This window comes from Juglans microcarpa x Juglans regia, chromosome 6D (assembly GCF_004785595.1).
Source record: "Juglans microcarpa x Juglans regia isolate MS1-56 chromosome 6D, Jm3101_v1.0, whole genome shotgun sequence".
Taxonomy (NCBI): Eukaryota; Viridiplantae; Streptophyta; class Magnoliopsida; order Fagales; family Juglandaceae; genus Juglans; species Juglans microcarpa x Juglans regia.
Genome location: NC_054604.1, coordinates 25,579,585 through 25,600,495, shown reverse-complemented (window position 1 = coordinate 25,600,495; position 20,911 = coordinate 25,579,585). Strand labels below are relative to the sequence as shown.

The following is a 20,911-nucleotide window of genomic DNA, read 5'->3' as shown; positions in this document are numbered from 1 at the left end:
AATAGTTAAAATTTCATAAGCCGTTTTTTAAATAAATAAAAAAAAAGCCACATTTTTAACAATTTCATAGTTTGCAATACAATTCATAAGCCATTCTTGTCTCAACAACAGGATTTCTAACGATTGATAAGCAAACCTTTATTAGAAGAAAACACTTTGCATAAGCGGTTACAAACTTCTACAACCACCAAAACTTACAAACCATTTTTTGTTACCGACTATAATCAGCATAGCTTACAATCACTTAAATTTGAACGTTGCTAGGGCTACAGGTATTATTCGTGGACTAACGTGGCAGTGGAGGGTATGCATGCATGTTCAAGCATTTACACAATTAAATTGAATTTATGCTTTTAGTTTACTCCATGGTTAGGCCAGCATGCATTTAGATGGAAAGTTTATCAAAAGGTTATATATATTTATTTATTTATTTTAAAGTGACTTCTTTTATTTTTTTTATTTTTTATTTTTTTATAGTTTAGGGACTATTCTTCTATTCGAGATGAGACCTGAGGACTAAATTTTAAAGGGTATTGACCTCCCCATTCTCTAATACATAAAAAAAAATCTTTTTTGACCGTTTGCTCATGTTTCCTCTCATGGTTTTCACAGACCATTGGGGAGAGAGTGACTCATTTAAAAAGCATCTCAATCTATCTCATCTCGTCTTATTATTATAATTTTTTTAAATTTTTACATAAAATATAATAAACAATTCAATTTTTTCAAATCCCAAAATAATAATAATATTAAAAAAATATTTTAACAATATTTTATTCAACTTTTACATTTTATCTAAAATAATCTCATCTCATCTCATCTCACTATCCAAACCCTTCCTTAGGCCAAGGGCCCACCCTATGCAAGCTCCCAAAATTAAAAGTAAAAATGTTTTTCATTTTAATTTTTTTAGGAAAAATATAAAAACATTTCATTAAATAAAAATTTAAACAATTTTTATATTTTTTACTTATAAAAAAATAATTTTTTATATTTTTCAATGTGTGCAAGACCCCTGGATACTAAATTTAATATTTAATAAAATGAATAATTTATGTTTTTAAATAATTTTTTTAAAAAATCTTGTTAAATTGAGGCACAAAATATTAATATTGTATTAAATATAAACTCAAAAAATCTTGTTTAAATATTTTAAATAAATTCTTATTTTATTGTATTATAATTAAAAGTGACACGTTTAAATTTTACCTTACTTCGATTTGTATTGAACTGCCCTGCCTTTCTTCGTTCATTTATTACCAGGAAACTATACAAAATCCGTACTTGAACCGTGGCTTACCCGGCCAATGGTTCTCAGCTCCCAGCTAATTGGAAAAACATACATTCATATAAAAGAAAAGGCATGAATATCCTTCTCGATAATACCATATTGACATGCATTTCTATTGGAAGTATCATAAATCTGCTGCTATAAGCCCTATAAATCAACTTCAATTCTCATGAAAAATAGCACCGAAATTAAGCCTTTGATCACATCAGTAGCAATATTAATTAAAATTTGTCGATGGCAAGATTTTTTAAGCTGTTTTATTAGACCGATAATTAGCACTTGAAGATCAGAGAGATGTTATCTTGGTGTGATCCACTATAATTTTGGAAAGACTTGGCATTGATCAAGTATATATTATCTATCAACAGGGGGAGATCATCATCTAGGTATATGCTAATTATTTGGTCACTCCAATGCTCAGCCATGCATCTTCTATTCTATAAACCTACTATTAAAACACAAAGATCATATTGTAATGATCATATAAAGATTTCTATATATATATATATATATATATACAAGCTTTGATCGACCGCGTGAGTAGTGTATGGATCTAGTGAAATCTCTGTGAATCAATCCAACTCAATTATTACTCAATTAATAGATCAAGTTTTGTCATTATACAATGCCAATACATTATTTTACTTCTACAAAAGAGAGAGAAAAAAAAACAAAAGAAAAGGGAATATCCAATGTTCATGGCATGCCATGTCGACATTTTTTCTCGTACACATAATATATCTTCCACTATAAATAGTCAGCTTCCAATCTCAAGAGAAATAACTAGCATGAAGGCTTTTACATCATTAGCAAAGATAGCTGTCAGAATTTTGAATAAATGAAATTACTTAGACCAAGTGCTACAAACTTATACCCCCTAACCATATTAGGGTTCTTGGAAAGAGCAGCAACCGTGTATGCTGATAGTCCTTCAATTGTGTACAACACCAACTTGTACACGTGGTCACAGACTTACCGTAGATGCCTCTAGGTGGCATTGTCCCTATCATCCATCGGCATCCGAAGGCACGATGTGGTGTCTGTGGTGTCCCCCAACATCCCCGCCATGTACGAGCTCCACTTTGCCGTGCCCATGTGCAGTGCCATATTCAACAACATCAACACCCACCTCGATGCCCGCACCATCTCTGCACTTCTCCGCCATAGTGAATCGAAGCTCATCTTCGTCGACCAGGAATCATCTTCTCTCATCCATGAAGCAATCTCTTTTTTCCCACCTAATTCCCACCTCCCACTTCTCGTGCTCATTAAGGACGGAGAGGTCTCACTACCTCCATTATCAAACACTGCTAAGTTTGTCACCACTTATTCTCACATGGTGGATAATGGTGATCCAGACTTCAAGTGGATCCACCCGGAGAGCGAGTGGGATCCCATGATTCTAAACTACACGTTCGGGACAACCTCTTCTCCGAAGGGTGTGGTCCACTCCTACAGAGGAATTTTCATCATCACCGTAGTTTCTCTAATCTATTGGTCAATCCCAGCTCAATCTGTTTACCTGTGGACCCTACCGATGTTTCATGTTAATGGCTGGAGCTTCACATGGGGGATGGTAGCTGTCGGTGGGACCAACATCTGCCTTCGTAAATTCGATGTGTCGACAACCTACAGCTTGATCAAACGACATGGTGTCACACACATGTGTGGAGCACCTGTCGTCCTCAACATGCTATCAAACTCTCCCAAAGTCGAGACCTTAAAAAACCCAGTACACTTCCTTACTGCCGGAGCACCACTGTCGGCCGTTGTGATTTACCAATCTGAGTTGCTAGGTTTCATAGTAAGCCATGGCTATGGACTAACAGAAACGGCTGGCATCATCCTGTCTTGTGCATGGAAAAAACATTGGAATTCGTTACTAGGAGCAGAGAGGGCTAAGCTCAAAGAAAGACAAGGCGTGAAAACCATAGGACTACTCGAAGTAGATGTCTTGGATCCTCGTACCGGGGAGAGTGTGAATTGGGACTGGACTTCCCTTGGAGAAATAGTGTTGAGAGGTGGAAGTGTAATGCTAGGTTATCTCAAGGACCCAGAGGCCACTTCCAAATGCATGAGAGAGGATGGCTGGTTTTACACAGGAGACGTAGGAGTGATACATCCAGATTCATATTTGGAGATTAAAGATCGGTCCAAGGACCTGATTATCAGCGGCGGTGAGAATATCTGCAATGCAGAGGTTGAGTCAGTGTTGTACTCGAATCCGGTAGTTAACAAGGCAGCCATGGTGGCTCGACCAGATGAGTTTTGGGGAGAGACGCCTTGTGTGTTTTTGAGTTTGAAGACTGACTTGGTTGAGAAACCTAGTGAGAGGGAAATAATAGATTTCTGCAAGATTAGGTTGCCGCACTATATGGCGCCCAAGAAGGTGGTGTTCAGGGATGAGCTTCCCAAGACTTCAACTGGGAAAGTTGAAAAGTTTCTTCTAAGAGAAATTGCCAAGGCCATCATCTGAATTGGCTTGCTTTTACTGGGAGAAATGCCCAAGATTTGGAAAACAATATGCTTTAGCTATAGTGTTTGTGTAACTGTATTTGGCTTGCTTCTCTGTTCGCTATGTTGTACAGTTGTACTGCTGCTTCCAGGTGATGTGTACGATGTTGAAATGAGCCTGCCAATGCTGGAGCTGCTGAATTAAGAACTTAAGGTGTTTGTGCATAGTTTTTTTTGTTTTTTTGTTTACGTTGTGTTTGGTGGTTGATGTTTGAACCAAACTCAACTTATATAAGTATCTCAAATCAGTTATTGATGAGACTCACGAGATTCACTATTTTTTCAAATTCTTATAAAAAAGTTAAATTCATCTCTACTTTATACATTTCAACCTATTCACAACTGAATTCTCATCTCAACATCGAAACTTAGCTTAATCAACCTAGCATTTTTCTTTAAGCATTTGTTTAGAATTTTCAGGATTTGATTAAAATATATTTCTTACCTCACCCACAAATAGATATAGTTAGGGTTTACAGCGCCGATTACTATAAATATGTTATATTTGACTTGTTTTGTATGACTTTCAACATATTTTGAGAGATAACAATTGTCAAGTGAGTGCATATATATTGTGTGAGAGAGCAAAAAGTCCTAGAGAGTGTGAGTTGAGATTGAGTGATTGTAATCTCCTTTAGTTAATAAGATTTCTACAACTCTGTGGATGTAGGAAATTTGCCGAACCATGTATATTATGTGTCGTGTGCTTGATCATGCTTGCTTTTACTTTAGTTTGTCACCGTTGGTGTGTGTGTGTTTTACACAATAATTGGTATCAAGAATCATGGTCAGATCTAAAAGAGAAAGATTGCTGGAGATAAAGTGAAATCACCCGGGACAAGTAGTTCGATAGCACTAATTTTAGGTACTGGAAGATGCAAATCGAGGACTATCTTTATGGGAAAAGGCTCCATCTTTCACTGTTGGGAAAGAAGCCAGAAAAAATGGATAATACTGAGTGGACCTTGTTAGATCGACTGGTTTTGGGGATTGTTTGGCTGACCTTATCCAAAACAGTGTCACACAATGTTCCTAAGGAGAGAACCACGGTAGATCTCATGGTGATTTTGTAAGGTATGTATGAAAAGCCGTCGGTGACACAACTTCTATCATTCTAGAGGGAATGATAGTGGGTCCACAGAGGTGAGATTTACTTGAAATCTCGGTAAGTTAAACAATCAACTTGCATAGAGATAAGATATGCATGATTAATGATAAACATGAGATGCATGCAATTATATGCAGAAAAAAAAAATCCGTATTTGTTTCTCATCCAGGTTCTTCAATATTTTCAGAAAATTTTTGATGCACTTTCTCTTTCATAGAACATTTTCACTTTCTCATTTTAAAAACATGACATTTCGAAAGAGAACATTTCATACCTCATTACTTTTAAGAATCATAACATTTCATCGTTATTAAAGCCATCATTAACATATGTATAGTAGCAACACGGTTCTCCATATTCACCGTGAGCACCTGTCGGTGACCGTACCACAACTCATGTTGACACTACGTCTTTGTCTGCAGACATCGTTCTCAATGCATTGGTAATATAACATAACATCATTATAACATCATAACATATACACCTACCAGCATTATGTGTCATAACATTTGATTTCGCTCTGGCGTTCTTCAAAAAGAACCCATTCGAAGCCCGTTGACTGTTCTTCGTCAACCCAGGTATTACCACTCCATTCTTAAACACTCCAGAGTGGACATAGGAGTTCCACTTGGATAATTCCTTATTCTAGCTTTTAGGGTCGTGACAAAATTATTTTTATGCAATATTTTGAAAAATATATTTCATAACATGTACATATGTAGCAAACTTTCATGTGAAAATAACATTTATGTGCAATATGCTAAAAATGGTGAAAATCTCACATGTCATGTAAACAAATAATCAAATGCTCAGTGATGTATCATATAATGTTTTATGCTCAAAATGACATTTAATATGAATGTGGCGTTTACACAAGAGTCATAAATAAATTATATACGAGTAAGTTAGAGGCTAATTTATAAACTTCCTGAGTTTAGAAATATTATAGCGGCTGAAATCAAATTCGTATTAAATTATGATTTGTACTACTAAGGAAAACATTCACAATCAAAAGGTTTGAAAAATGAGTATTTACAAAAATACCCCTAAATTTTCAAAAATTGCCACTAAGGCCTTAATTTTTCACTATTTGCAAACAGATCTCAAATTTAACCAAACTTCATAGACCTCATATTTTTGATATTCTAAAATCATCTATACTCTTATAATTGTAAAACTCAAAGTGAAACTAGCTCAAACATACACAACCTGTGTCATGCACTCTAGTTGACGCCTAAGTGTACTTTCAACTATTGATCCCTATAAATGCATGCACATACAATTTTATTTAATCATAAATAATCACTATAGTCTTTAATGACATGATAAAGGCTAAATATTAGGTGAACAAGTTCATCCCAACACTTAATCATGACTAAAAATCTTAATCTTTATTAATTATCCATTAATCAAGCATGACGCTCTTAGCCTAAATCACCAAGGCATACTTTCAAAATTCACCCAAATCATGTATTTTCATTCTTATCCCAATCACAACATCTTCTAAATACTCATTGATCAAGCCTAGGTGAAATAAATCAAAACTTCATAAAATAAGTATGATTTAATCAAAACCGTGCATGCTTGATTAACACAATGTAAAATTAAAACCTATCATGGCATGCTTCTAATCTTAAAATAAAACCTTCAATGATCATTCTAAGATATTAGAAAATCATATCAAAATATGCTAAGACATGTCATAGCTAAAAGTTTCACTTAAAACAATTTAAACACTTAATCAATCCTTAATGAACCCAGTTTTGAATTAAGCATGGTAACCTTTTTTAAACTCAATCAAAATTCACTCCAACACTTGAAAACAAGACTTAACATGTAAAGTAAGATCTAGGACAAGAAAACTTACTATTTTCATAGCTCACTCAAACTCCTAGTACAAGAACTCTCAAGAACTTCCAAGTACACTCAGACTCACTCACCTTTAGGTTTCTCTCAAGACTAAGGGGGAAGATGGCTCTCTATGCTTAAGAGGAAGCTGGAGAGGAGGTGTGGAAGAATGAGGGGGTGAAGGGGCTTTTTATAGGCAGCCAAAGGGGAGGAGACGTTGGCCTAAACCCATGGGATTGGGTGGTGGGGTAAGGTGCTGAAATTTTAGATTGCCTTCATCAGCTTGAGTCATCTTGTGTAGGGGGAATAGTGGCCTAAAATCACCATGACCTCATCAAGTCAGGTGCTACATTGAGCCTAAAGAAGCCGGTCTGATCGTGATGCAAAAAAAAAAAAAAAAAAAAAAAAAAAAAAAAAAAAAAAAGAAAGAAAAACAAACAAAAACAAACCATGGGGCTGACGAGTTCAAGGTGGTTTTCCTTAGACAGATATGATCATGGCACTTGACTCATCCCTTTGCCTCTTCTTCAAGGTTGATTTGTGCAGGTGTAAGGTCACTTCTTGAAGGCTTTTTCAGGTGATATAAGATGGAGGGTTGGCTGTAATGTGATCATGAAGGAGCAATTCCAAGAAGATGATGCAATGGAGGGTGGTTGCTGAAATGGAGTTGTGCACAAAGGCCATTCGGTTTTGGTGCTTTCTTTGGATGGAAAAACCTGGTCAAAGGCTCATGATGGCCATGAGGGTCTCTTGGGGATTGGGTCGTGATGGAGGTGGCGTGGGGTAGTGGCTCAGCCATGGAAGATGGGTGGTTGAAACTCAACCAATTCGGTTTCTATCCAACTAGCTTCCTACGTGCAATCGGTTTTGGCTATTTGGTTTGATTTTTGAAACCAATTTCTTTCAAGGCTCGGTCTGGGTTGAAAGGGATCATATAAGGTGTTAAAGGACCATAGTGACCTTGAGAAAAATGTACAAAAAGATTAGGCTTAAAGGTAAAATAGTCCATGCACACAAAGAGCACACATGTGTGCCGATTGGTGTAGTTTTGGGATTTGATATGTCATTTCCTCTAATGACATGTATGGAGGTTTATCTATGGTCTTAGTATGATCTAAGAGTGATGTAATTGAGTAATAAAACAAGAAAATTACATATAAAAAAGGTTAAAAAGATTAAGAAAGAAAATTTAGCTCTAAAACATAGTTTAAATATCACTAATCTTGGGTAAGTTGATTAATGATTTAAACCAATTTTAAAACTTAATTTGGGTACTTAGGGTTTGATATGGGCTTGAGAAAAACTAATGGTATGGTGTATTGGGCTTCAATTTGAAGAGTAAAGAGAATCAAAACAAGGCTTTGACCTTGTTGTGCTTAAAAGGGCCATGAGTGTGAGTGAGAGTTTCATAGGTTTTTAAGTTTGAGTGGATGGGGGCTTTATTTCCAGATTTTGAGGGGCTAAAAGAGATCTCAAGATCCAGAAAGATGGGGCTTGAAAGGGCTTACCTAGACATAATTGGGCCATGGGTCAAACCTATACCATGCTTGGCCCAAAAGGCCTTATGCTTACTAAGTTGGGCCTAATACCTTAGGTCTAAATAGTTAGACCCATAGTCTTATGTCCAACAAGTGAGGCCTAAATTCTTATGTCTACCAAGTTGGCCCTTTACTCTTACTAAGTTAGGTCTAAGGGCCTTATATCCTTTTCATTGAGCCTTTTTTCTAGTGTCCTCTAATAAAGACTTAAAGCTTAATATCTCCCAAATTAGGCCTAAGGTTTTTTAACATCTTAACCTTAACCCATCATATCCTTATTGCATTAGGCCCTAAAGTCTTATGTTCATCAAGTAGGACCTAGTGTCCATCAAGTTAGGCCTAGTGCCTTAGTGACTTTCCTAAGCCTTTATACCCAAAAAGCTTGGGCCCTTAATAAACCACTATTTGGGCATTCTCCAAATTCATCAAATATTTAGCCCAAATTACTTAGCCCATTAAGGTGACAAAATCTCTAATTTGCCACTTGTCATTCTAACATTGGGTTCTTGGCACTTTTCCTCAAAATTAATAAAGTACTAAAAATTCTCCAAAATAATATTACTAATCAATCAAACTCCAAAAATTTCATTTTTCTTCAAAATCAATATTGCACTAGAATCTTCTAATAATTCTTCTAAACCCAAAGTATACGGTCATCTTACCAACTCAAATATCCAACTTGTTATTATTCTCAAATAGCTCAACTCCTAATTAACTAGAATTAAGGCTACTAAGGTCAAGGCCTAATGAGCTTTTTAGGCGGAATGTTACAACTGATCCTGCTACACATTCTGCTGTAGGCTTGTCACAGGATCCTACACGGAACATGGTCATTGGGCTTGACACAACCCCTACTCCTCAAGTTGCTGCACATGTTTCTGTTATGAAATCAGTTGTGCCTGTTACATCACAGGATAATTATGTTAACTACACGCCATCCCCTCCAACACAAACCATTATCCCCGACCACCTTGATCCAACTACTAATCTGGTGATCAGAGAGAATGTTACTCCATGGACTTGTATTGAGGATTTAATTGAGGTTTATTCCATGTCACTCACTAAGTGAAAAAGACAACTTAGAAGGATCGTTCATACTGAGGTATCATCTTCTTTAGATTTTATTACTAATACCCGTAAGCAAAAATCTCCAAGGGCCAACAACCCACTTAATTCCAATAATTTGAGGTTGACTAGAAGACACAAAAATACCAACTTGAATTTGCATTCATTGATGGAGGCTAGCACACAGCCCCTTCGAAAACCATGAGATTTATAAGTTGGAACTATCGATGGCTTGACAACCCTCGGACAGTTCATGATCTTAACCTTTTGGTTAAGAATAATAAGCCTAGTATCTTATTTTTTATGGAAACTAAAGTACATAAAACTAGAATGGAGAAGATGAAACATTGGTTAGGCTTTCAGGGCCTTTTTATAATTGATAGTAAAGGCCATGGGGGACTGGGGGCTTGCTTTACTGTGGAAAGACACACTCTCTTTTAACATTCAAAGTTACTCATAGAAGCACGTTAATTCATGGATTAATCTCTCTACCATTGAAGACCCTTGGATGCTCACATGCTTCTATGGACATCCTAAAACTGACAAAAGAATTGAAGGGTATAGTATTCTTAGACACCTGTCCACTTTGGAGCCTTACAAGTGACTGTGTATTGGAGATTTCAATGAGATATTATTTCAGAATGATAAGGTAGAGGTTGCTCGAAGATGTGAGAAACAGATGGCCCTATTTGCTAATACTTTACAAGAATGTCATCTTTATGACTTGGGATTCCACAAGGGCCAATTTACTTGGTCAAATATCAGAATATATAGCCTTTTCACTAAGGAAAAGTAGGATAGAGGCGTAGCCACAACCTCTTGGTGTTACACTTTTGGTGATGGGCTATTCAAGTGCTCCCTTCAATCATTTTTGATTGCTGCCCTCTTTTAATTACTATAGGATTGAATTGCAATCAGGCTAGTTGGAACACTTACGAGGATTTTGGTACAATTGTCACAAAGTCCTAGATGCAAGCAAACCACTCTAATGTTGATTTTTCTTATCTCAGTCATAAACTTGGTTGCGGTATGCAAACCTTCAAAAGGCGGAGCAAGGACAAAACTCCTATATCTGATCACCATTTACAATCCAAGATTAATAGATTAGAGACCATACAAATGTCTTGACAGCCAGCACTATTGAGGAAGCACAAAACTTGAAAGAGGAGATAAGGGGTCATCAAAGAAGTTTTCCTTTGAAATGGAAGCAAATGGCAAAGATCCATTGGCTGCAACAGGGGGACAAAAATACTAAATTCTATCATTTGTGTGCTAACCAAAAAAGGAGAAGGAATCAAATTCATGAAGTTGTCGATAATTTGGGAGTCTTTCACTCTGATCCCATGGCTATTGGCAGTGCTTTCACACAATTTTATCAATCTTTATTTACCTCTACTTGGCCTTAACACTTTTCTAATTGTTTATAAGCATTAACACCACAAGTCTCTTCAGCTATGAATGATATCTTGTTGAAACCTTTTATTGAGGAAGAGGTGACCACTGCTGTTTTTCAATTGGGACCACTTACAACCCCTGGTCCAGATGCGTTTAGTGCTTGTTTTTACCAAGAACACTGGTCTAAGGTTGGCCAGGAGGTGAGTCAGGCTATACTTTCATTCCTCAACTCTTGTGCTAACACAGCCTCCATTAATTTACTTACTTAGTTATGATTCCCAAAGTCAATAGCCCCAAACATGTAAATGACTATCGCCCCATCAGCTTATGCAATGTCTTTATAAAATAATCACCAAAATGCTCACAAATAGACTCAAACTGGTCTTACCCTCCATCATTTCACCAAACCAAAGAGCCTTTGTCTCGGGAAGATTGATCACATATAATACCCTGGCTGCTTATGAGGCTCTTCATACCATGCACATTTGGATGTTTGGTCACAAAGGGTAAATGACTGTAAAATTAGATATGAGCAAAGCCTATGGTAGGGTGCAATGGGATTTCCTAAGAGCTATGCTTCTTAAACTTGGCTTTGCATCCAGCTGGACAAATATGATTTATAGTGCATTACCACCTCTTCCTTCTCTGCCTTGTGAATGGGGTCTCCCATGAAAGATTCCAACCATAGATAGGCTTAAGGAAAGGTTGTCCTCTATCACCTTATCTCTTTATCCTTTGTGTAGAGGTGTTGAGCTTGCATTCAGTAGTTCATCAAGGCATTCTTTTTGGGGTGCCAATAGGCAAATGTCAACTTAGCATAAGTCTTGGTTTTTTTGCAGATGACAACCTTTTGTTTTGCAGAGCTATAATGAAAGAATGGGCCTCATTAAACCAAATCCTAGAAACTTATGAGTGTGCCTTTGGACAGCAGTTAACTAAGAAAAACATCCATGTTTTTCAGCAGGAATACTAAGGACTCGTTTGTTTTCACAAAACTTCTCAACTCATCTAATCATTACAACTTTATCAAATTCTTACACAAAATAAAATAAACTATTCAACTTTTTTAAATTTTAAAATAAAAATAATATTAAAAAAAATACAAACGAGGCCTATCTTATGGAGGTGGTAGGCTTGAATGCTACAACAAATATGGATAAGTATTTAGGCCTACCCCATTTAGTTGGTAGGTCCAGAATGGCTGCTTTCAAATGGATTGTTGAAAGGGTTGAGAAGAGACTTGGTAACTGGAAGCATCAATTTCTTTCATAAGCTGGAAATGAAATCCTCATCAAAGCTATTCTTTAGGCGATCCCAACTTAATGTATGAGTGTGTTTATGCTCCCTCTTTCCCTTTGCAACAAATTGAACTCTATGTTTGCTAAGTTTTGGTGGGGACATCAAGGCAACCATGACAAAATACATTGAAAAAGCTGGAAATACCTAAGTTGTGGGAAAGCTACAAGTGGTATGGGATTTTAAGACCTGCATTGTTTCAATCTTGTTTTACTGGTTAAACATGCTTGGAGGTTCATTTAATTTCCTACTTCATTATCAAGCAAGATTTTTCGGGCTAAATATTTTTCAAGCAAGTCACTTTTGCAAGCCAACATAGGTTCAAGACCTTCTTACATATGGAGGAGCATTTACAACTCTCTTTCTCTACTTAAGGAAGGCTTGATTTGGACAGTTGAGGATGAGACTCATATCAGTATTTGGCATGAAAAATGGCTCCCTTGAGACTGCTCATGTAAAGTTCAATCTCCAATCTCAATGTTATTTGAACATTCTAAGGTTGTTGAGCTTATTGACCAAGCGACAGGATGGTGGAAGATTAACATGCTTCAATCGATCTTCAATGAGGTAGACTTTCAAGCAATTATCCAGTTACTTGTTTGTGTGATGGCCTAGACAAATAAATTGATATGGAGAGATACTTCTACTGGTCATTTTTTAGTAAGAAGTGCCTATCACTTACAAAAATAATTATTAGTGTGGTCTAATGGCAGCATTTCCTGGACAGGTCAACAAGGGGCACTCTAGATGGAGCTTTGGTCTCTACCAACTACTAATGCAGTAAAAGTCTTTCTTTGGAGGGCATGTATTGATGCTCTACCTACGAAGCAAAACTTGTTATAGAAAAATAGTTGCTGATCTATTGTGTCCAGTTTGTATGCTAGAAAAAGAAATATCGGGTCATATTTTGTGGTCATGTCCCCCAGCCAGGGATGTTTGGTTATTGGGAGGAAAACTTTTTCAAAAAATTGCCATGACCACTACTAATTTTGGGGAAGTCTTTGCTCAGAGGTGCCGTAGAATGGGGCAATGTGATATGGTCCTTTTTGCCATCATATCTCGGTTGCTTTGGTTAAGAAGGAACTCTTTTCACCATGAGGGTAGTTTTTTGGCCCCTTCTTAAGTCTACAATAAAGCAGTACAAGATTAAGTTGATTATACTGAAGTTATACAATCATCCTTTCCTAATACTGGACCATTCCCTTCCTCTGATCCATTACACTGGTAAGCCCCCATTGAAAACTGGTTGAAGATCAATTAGTATGTGGTTGTACAAAACTTGCTAAACAAGATTGGAGTTTGGGTTATTATTAGAGACTTTCATGGTGTTGTTCTGGCTAGCTTGATGAAACACATGCATTACTGTGTTGAACCATCTATAGCAGAAGCTCGAGGTCTATTCGTGGCTATCACATTCTGTAAGGAACTTGGCCTAAACTCATTGGCTTTTGAAGGCGACTCTATGGTGGTTGTTCAAGCAGCTTCCTCTCAAGCTCTCCAAGATGGCAAATTGAATTGTATAATCAATAACTTTCATCAGTTGATGGCTGCTGTTCACTGAAAGACTCAACATGTCAAACGAGACATTAACTATGTAGCACATAAGTTAGTAAAGGAGGCTGTAAAGCAAGACACAAAAGTTATTGACATAGCTTGTATTGCTCATTGTATTTTCTCTGATGTAGTGGCTGACAGCCATAATTGTATTTCCTTAATACAAATCATCGATGCTTTTACCTCAAAAAGAAATTTAAAGGGTAGTACTACTATGCCACCCAAGTTTGTCTACTTGGTGTGTTCTCTAGTGCAAATTGCATTTTTTTTCCTTTTCTTTTAAATATCTTTTAAACATCTTTAAACATTTTTAAAAAATAAAAAAATAATACATTACTAATCACTTCTTTAACTATTAAGTAAAAAAAAAATTAAAAAAAATATATGAACAATCAAATTAAGAGAATAAACTTAGACGATATAATATCATTTTCTAATTTTAAATATTTCCATAAAATTTAAGTATTTGAAAAAAATTGATTAAAAAAAAAGTATTGGGAAAAAAATTTGGGTCCGTGCGTGACAATTCAACAGAATAAGAATCCACGTGTCCATTTCGACGGGTCCATATCGACGTGCCGGGAAAGATCATATAAACAACTAAAAAAACCACTTCACCTAATTGTTTAGGTGTCTCCCGAATCAGCCTCTCTCTACCATCGAATTCCTCTCTCTCGACTCTCTCTCACACAACCCCCCCCCCCAAATCTCTGCTTCGTCCTCAGCTCCCTTAAAATCTAATTATCCCCTTACCCGGTCAGGATTACCCGGATCACTGTATTCAAACACCGAATTCCGATCCTTTTTTCCAGGAAAATTCCCTTTGATTTTCTCGAGAAAGTTAGGGTTGGGTTTCGATAATAATGAGCTTCCAGGATCTCGAGGCTGGCCGCCCCTTCACATCGAGGCGAGACCGCATCAATGGCAAGCAGGACTCCACACAAGCCGTTGCCTCCGGGATCTTCCAGATCAACACCGCCGTCTCCACGTTTCAGAGGCTCGTCAACACGCTCGGCACCCCCAAGGATACGCCCGAGCTCCGCGACAAGCTGTGAGTTCCATTATCTCGGTTTTCTCGTATGGATTTTCCTGGGAAAGATTGTAGGATTATTTCTTGCGTTTACTTTCTGCATATATAACGTATTAATCATATGTATTGGTTGGATTCTACGGGAATTTGGGTGTGGTTTCATTGAATTGATTTCTTGAGTTCGAGTTTTGGTCTCCAGGAATATGTTTGGGAGGCAATTCTTGATCTTGCGATTTAAATAATTGGGTTTTAACTGGCAATGATCTATAATCTCAAGGCCCAGAATGCATAATCACGGGTTTAGGATTTCCTTTTGTAAGTCCATTGCTCTCGTGGGCAATACTTGTATAAAGCCTTGGTTATGAGGGTTATGCTGGTTTATTTTTAGTTTTTGTTAAGTGCTGGTGTTGGGGTCAACCTGGGAAGTATTGTATTGTTGGAATTTTGAGGTAATGTATGTTAGGGAAACTTCTTTCTATTATTTGGAAACGATACTGAAACAAAATCATTGTCTTGATATTTCTGAAAAAAAATTATAGAATGATGAATTTCCATCTTAGTTGTCCTCATATCCATCTTTTTAACGTACTTATCTGAAAAATCTATCTTTTTAACTTACAGGCACAAGACGAGGCTACATATTGGGCAATTGGTGAAGGATACGTCAGCTAAACTTAAACAAGCTAGTGAAATAGATCATAATGTAGAAGTTAATGTAAGTAGTTTATAATTCAAATCTCTCTCTACCTCTCATTCTTTCCAGCACATACCTGCCTTCTTATCATAAATAATGATGAAACCATCCTTGTCCTTCATTTAAGCAATTAAGAAGCGTATTTGACAACAGTTGCCAATGAAGAATTATTAGTTATAAAACAAAATAAAAAATTTTGACTGTAGTTACCTGCGGGTTTTTTGTGATGGTGTGGCCGTGTACTGAAGAAGTTTGAGGCCAATACTTTTACACTGAGCATCTCATGAGTTGATGGGAGTTCCATAAACCTAGTTAGTTGAGCATTTGCTTACGGTTGACTGGTTGTTAGTTTTATGGTGATGGATGTGAGATTGGAGGTTCAGTGGATGTTTATAAGCACACTTGTGTGGTGCTAAAATCAGAACCAAATGCTTTTAGAATTTTACCATGTTACCTTTGCATTATTTTGCCTTTTAATCCTGATTTTAAGAGTGAACCGCTTGGAGTTGGCTCAAGTGGTAAGGGCCTTGGTCTTGGGGGTATGCTATCCTAAAGTACAAGCTTGAACTCTTGGGTGCAAGCAATTTCTAGGGCCATGTCACAACAGTGAAAAGCTGCAAGATCTCCGGCCGTCCAACCATCAAACAATTATGATTATGAGAGTTTAATGATATTTCCCATTTAATTTCAGGCCAGCAAAAAAGTTGCTGATGCTAAACTTGCAAAAGATTTTCAAGCTGTGCTGAAAGAATTTCAGAAGGCTCAACGGCTTGCGGCTGAGCGGGAAACAGCATATACTCCTTTTGTTCCCCAAGCAGTTCTTCCTTCTAGGTAAATGTTGTTGAAAGTAAAGACAAGTAAACTTGCAGCCTTTTTAAATATTACTTCTTGTTCATTTCTTCCTTTTACAACAGTGCATTTGTTCATGCATGCTTGCAAGAAGTGGTCTTTTATTTCTATTGATTTATTGTTGTCTTGTGTGTGTTCTCTCATAATTTACACTTTGGTCATTCATGCTTCCTGCAGCTACACAGCCAACGAGATGGATGTAAGCATAGATAAGAGTCCAGAACAGCGTGTTCTTTTAGTGGAATCTAGAAGGTGAGTTTTGTTCATCTGATAGTTTTTTTGTTTTTGTCATTCATTTGGTCCTTTTCTATTTGTCTAAAAGATCTGTTAAAAATTCATATTCTGGTCTGCTTTCCTCAGTCTTTTTGTTATGTCTTATATTATATTTTTATTGAGTTTCAGAACTTATCGCTTTATTTGGATTTTAAACCAGAATGTGTTGATTTTGGTTTCTCTCCCAGTTTAGTGATTAAATATAGATGTATCTTTGTTAATCTTTGTCCTTGTTTAAATTAATGCCTCAAACATGAAGTTGCAAAGTTACACCATATCTACTTAAACTTGGATAATATCATATTCTAGTCTAAATGAAGGGCAGGATCATGAGCGCATGTTTTCTGTTGATAGGATCCTCTACTGTGGAATACAATGTAGTTCTCGAAATCATGAGAGGTCTGTATAATTGCCTAAATATAAGAAAAGTTTGAGTATTTCATTGAATATATATATATATATATATATATATATATTTTCCCATTTCCATCAGATATTTAAAATCTTTATATGAGAAGAAATTGAAGTAACATTTGAAAGAATACACTTCTTTTCCTTTTCCTAAAAGTGTTGCATATTTAATGCCAGAACACTGCTGTTGAAACCTCATTACAGGGGCCATTACATCTGCCCCATATTTATCCCTTTACTGCTCTGGTCTTTGATTTTATTTAATATAGATGGGGAATGCTCTTTGTATATCAACTTTAGTTGGATTGCTTTTAGGCATTGGTTTAACTAGTTGCATGAATTGCATTCTAAATTATTGCGTACTCTCAACCTTTGCTGCAGACAGGAGGTCTTGCTGTTGGACAATGAGATCGCCTTCAATGAATCTATAATTGAGGAAAGGGAACAAGGTATACAAGAAATCCAGCAGCAAATTGGTGAAGTGAATGAGATTTTCAAAGATCTTGCTGTGCTGGTCCATGAGCAAGGAGCTGTGATTGGTAAGTCACCTGGCTTATCCCTAGAAGTCACCAGTATTTTTTGTTTGGCTCATGTTTTCACATTTGATGCATCTTGTTTTTGTAGATGATATTGGCTCCAATATCGAGGGTGCTCAAGCTGCAACTTCACAAGGGAACTCTCAACTTGTGAAAGCCTCGAAGACCCAAAGATCAAATTCGTCTCTGGTAATTTATGATACTATTTTATTTATTTGGACAAAATGACAGTATTGACCTCTATGACTGCATGCCCTCTATGACTGCATGCATCCTTTGCTGGGACCATCCAATTTAAATGCTACCCATTATACTTGTTTTATGATGGCCTTGTCTGAAAGCAATTCTAAATACCGAATTTAAGATTAGGATGGCCAAATAGTTTTAGATTTAGGGATGACAATCTAGGCTTTTACTGCTGCTGTGCATGTAGTTCTCTTGGTGGTATCATTGACCCTAGAGTGCATTTGATTTTCAGTTTCCATACACACACGCATTAAGATTACCACTTCACAAGGGTTACTTGTTCTCTGGCTCAGCAAAAAGGGATCCTTGTTCACACTCAGTGTCAGAATGAGGCTGTGTGGTCGGTTCTTTAAATTGGTTGCCCAACTTTAATGAGCCCTGTAAACTGACCCCCCCCCCCCCCCCCCCCCCCCCCCCCCCCCCCCAAAAAAAAAAAAAAACAAAAAAAAAGGCATCAACTACTTTGTTGACAAAAGAAACAGTATATTGTCAACAACTTTCATCTGTGACCAAATGATGGTCTCAAAATTGTATGTATTATTATGCTAATTTGTTTTTATTTTATTTATTATTTTTTTGTGTGTGCAGGCGTGCTTGCTCTTGGTGATATTTGGGATTGTGCTTCTCATTGTGATCATAGTACTCGCGGCTTAATCAGAGTTTGATTGGTCGTTGAGCAGATGTGCTGGTGCTTAACACATTTGGAGGTTTCTGTTGGGTGGGGTGTTTGTTCTCCTGTAATTGTGTTTGGGGGTCTTGAGGATGTGTTTCAGCTTCTTGGGTTATTGTCCTTTTTCCTATTTATAATTAATATCTTTATTCTTTGGGTTTTCTTGTCTTCTAAACGCTGTTGAAAGGGTTAATGCCTTTCCCACGTTCCATCTAGTGCTCCAGCTGGATGTCTTGAACGGAACCACCCTCGGGTAATTCAACTATGTGCCTCTGTTGGCAGGTCCCCTCCCCAGTTTAAGATAAGAGTCTAGGATCTGTTAGGTGGTCTATGGAAATGGAAATACCATTATCATGATCATCATTTAAACTTTGGAATGCCAAAGAATAGCATGGGAATAGCATGGGTAATGCCAGGCAGGATAGTTGAACTACTAGTATGCTGGAGAGGGATCACTGGGAAACCACAGATTGCAACCGTATGGAAGATGGCTCCTATTTGTATTTTTTGGTATATTTGAAGTGAACGAAACAAGCGACTTTTTGAGGATCATGAACGTTCCTTGGAAGAGTTTCGTAGTTTTTTCTGGAAGACTGTTTTTATGTGGGCCATTGCTTTAGATTTCAATGTTTCCATGATTTCTTTGTAACCGTTTCTAGTTTCTAAATAGGTGTATGCTTCTGTATACTTCTAGTGTACTTGAGTTATACCTATCTTTTTATCAATGAATTAACTTACTACCTATAAAAAAAAACTTCGGAATGCCAAAGAAAACAGTCAAAGCTTTAAACAAGGGAAAGGATAAGGCCAATTAAACAGGATCGATTATCATTGTTGCTTTTGTTATTATGACAATATGAGAACGGTTTACATCTGGCAACGTTGTAGTTGTAACTAACAAAAGGTTAGTTGAGGCGAATCTTCCTACACTTTACATGTCCAAGCTCCAGGAAACTGTAAAGAATAGCCAGCCAATTTCTTTCTTCAAGGTTTTGATTACTTGGGTGCACAGGCGCCCCAACATGCAAACCCTAATGAATGTTATTGCTGGTGTTTATGCTAACCATGGATGTAAATGCTTAGCTAGAGTTTCTCATGATATTTCTAAAGTGATTACACTGATAAGTGAAATGGAGAGGGTATTTTTCCTAGGAGGACCCAAAGAAGAGATTTATTTGGGTCGTTAAGCAGAAAAAAAAAAAAACAAAAACAAAAAAAACAAGATAAGTTATTTTTGCACCGAATATGAGAGACCTACTTGTGCCTCTTCTCCTGTTGATGGGCTCTTTTATATTCGTAATCTGTGTTACAGCACATTGGTCTCTCAAACTATAGAGAGATTAATCGGTGCCCCTTTCACAGTTATCTTTATTTTTATTTTTTTGATAACAAGAAGTTTTATCAATGATATAGGGACAAAGTCATACACTAATTATTATGTTTATGAATTTATCCAAAAGTTTGACCTGCAATTTGACTGTTTGTTTAGTACATAATTAGCAGTAGGTTCAAGTGATAGATATCTCAAGGTCACTATGACAACAATGCAGACCAATGTAATCTTCATCGGCTCCAGTTCCACAAGTGTGTATTTCTTTAGTTGCGTTGAAGTCTTTCCTGGTTTGTTTGAGATTCTAACTTCTGCAATTCCGTATAGCTGCTTTCAACTCATGGTATTTATTAGGGGTGTAAAAATTAACTGGAACCGGTCCGAATCGGTTGAACCGATCTGGGACCTATTTCCTTAGTTTCAAAACTGGCCGATACCGGTCTGGTTCTAATTCTATGCTTTTTAGGTTCGAACCGGACCGGTTTACTATATTATATATTTTAAATTAATTTTTTTAATTTTTTAATTTATATAAAATAACTTACTTACATATTATAAAAGAAGCAGGTGGAAGGAGATAGAATGTGTGAAGAGAAGGAAGGTGCATTGTGGAAAGAAGGAGAGGTCTGTAAGAAAGCTTGCCCTTTTCGTTCACAAGGTTCTCCTTTTATAGACCAAGGAGTCCCTATTTACAATAATTAAAGTGAAAAAGTAAGGGATTTCCTGCTGTCCTTTTGGTATCATAGCCACTTGGCTCCTGATAGTTTGAATTACTTCTCTTCATTTCACTTCTTTTATAGTTTTTCAACCCAAACCCTGAATTCTTACTTTGTCTGGTTTATCTCCTTATTGTCCGTCTAGTACCTTGATAAGACCCGTTTGCCGGAGAGCGTTGAAGACAGTTACGTTGTCGGGTCGGGATAAGGATGTTAGTATTTAGGCATTGAAGTGTGAAGGTCTATGTTGATTAGTAACAAAATGAGTAGAATGTTTAGATCTAATTCAACTATTAGTTCTAGGTCGTCTGAACCACCTGACATAGTTAATGAAGAAGATTATTTTTTTGAAGAAACTGCTTTAAGTGATTTCAACCAATGGAATATTCCAAAGATTAGTTCAAATTCTATTTACAGAACCTCTTGGGTTCAATCTACTTTTAACACTACTTTTAATGTTATAACTGTTGAACAAACCTATGCTATTTCGAAATCTCAAGAAAAATGTTGCCTATTTACTAAAAAATTGATTAAAGATTTTTTAGTA

At 36.7% G+C, this 20,911-nt stretch overlaps 1 protein-coding gene and 1 pseudogene across 1 annotated transcript; both read left to right on the top strand.

Moving 5' to 3' along the window:
• The first annotated feature begins 2,114 nt into the window (after positions 1-2,114).
• On the top strand, positions 2,115-3,921 carry LOC121234056 (annotated as a pseudogene).
• A 10,303-nt stretch (positions 3,922-14,224) lies between these two features.
• Positions 14,225-18,472, top strand: LOC121235650 (syntaxin-22-like). Its single transcript, XM_041132004.1, has 7 exons — positions 14,225-14,660; positions 15,261-15,354; positions 16,025-16,164; positions 16,360-16,434; positions 17,248-17,405; positions 17,491-17,591; positions 18,237-18,472. Exons 1-7 carry the CDS (start codon positions 14,473-14,475, stop codon positions 18,300-18,302), a joined length of 822 nt encoding a protein of 273 aa, XP_040987938.1. The 5' UTR covers positions 14,225-14,472; the 3' UTR covers positions 18,303-18,472.
• The last annotated feature ends 2,439 nt before the right edge of the window (positions 18,473-20,911 follow it).

Bases quoted from the DNA above. Each gene is read 5' to 3' on its own strand.
- LOC121235650 (XM_041132004.1), top strand. From the start codon at position 14,473: ATGAGCTTCCAGGATCTCGAGGCTGGCCGCCCCTTCACATCGAGGCGA. The intron at 16,165-16,359 runs GTAAATGTTGTT...TGCTTCCTGCAG, and splicing joins CAAGCAGTTCTTCCTTCTAG to CTACACAGCCAACGAGATGG. The intron at 17,406-17,490 runs GTAAGTCACCTG...TTGTTTTTGTAG, and splicing joins TGAGCAAGGAGCTGTGATTG to ATGATATTGGCTCCAATATC.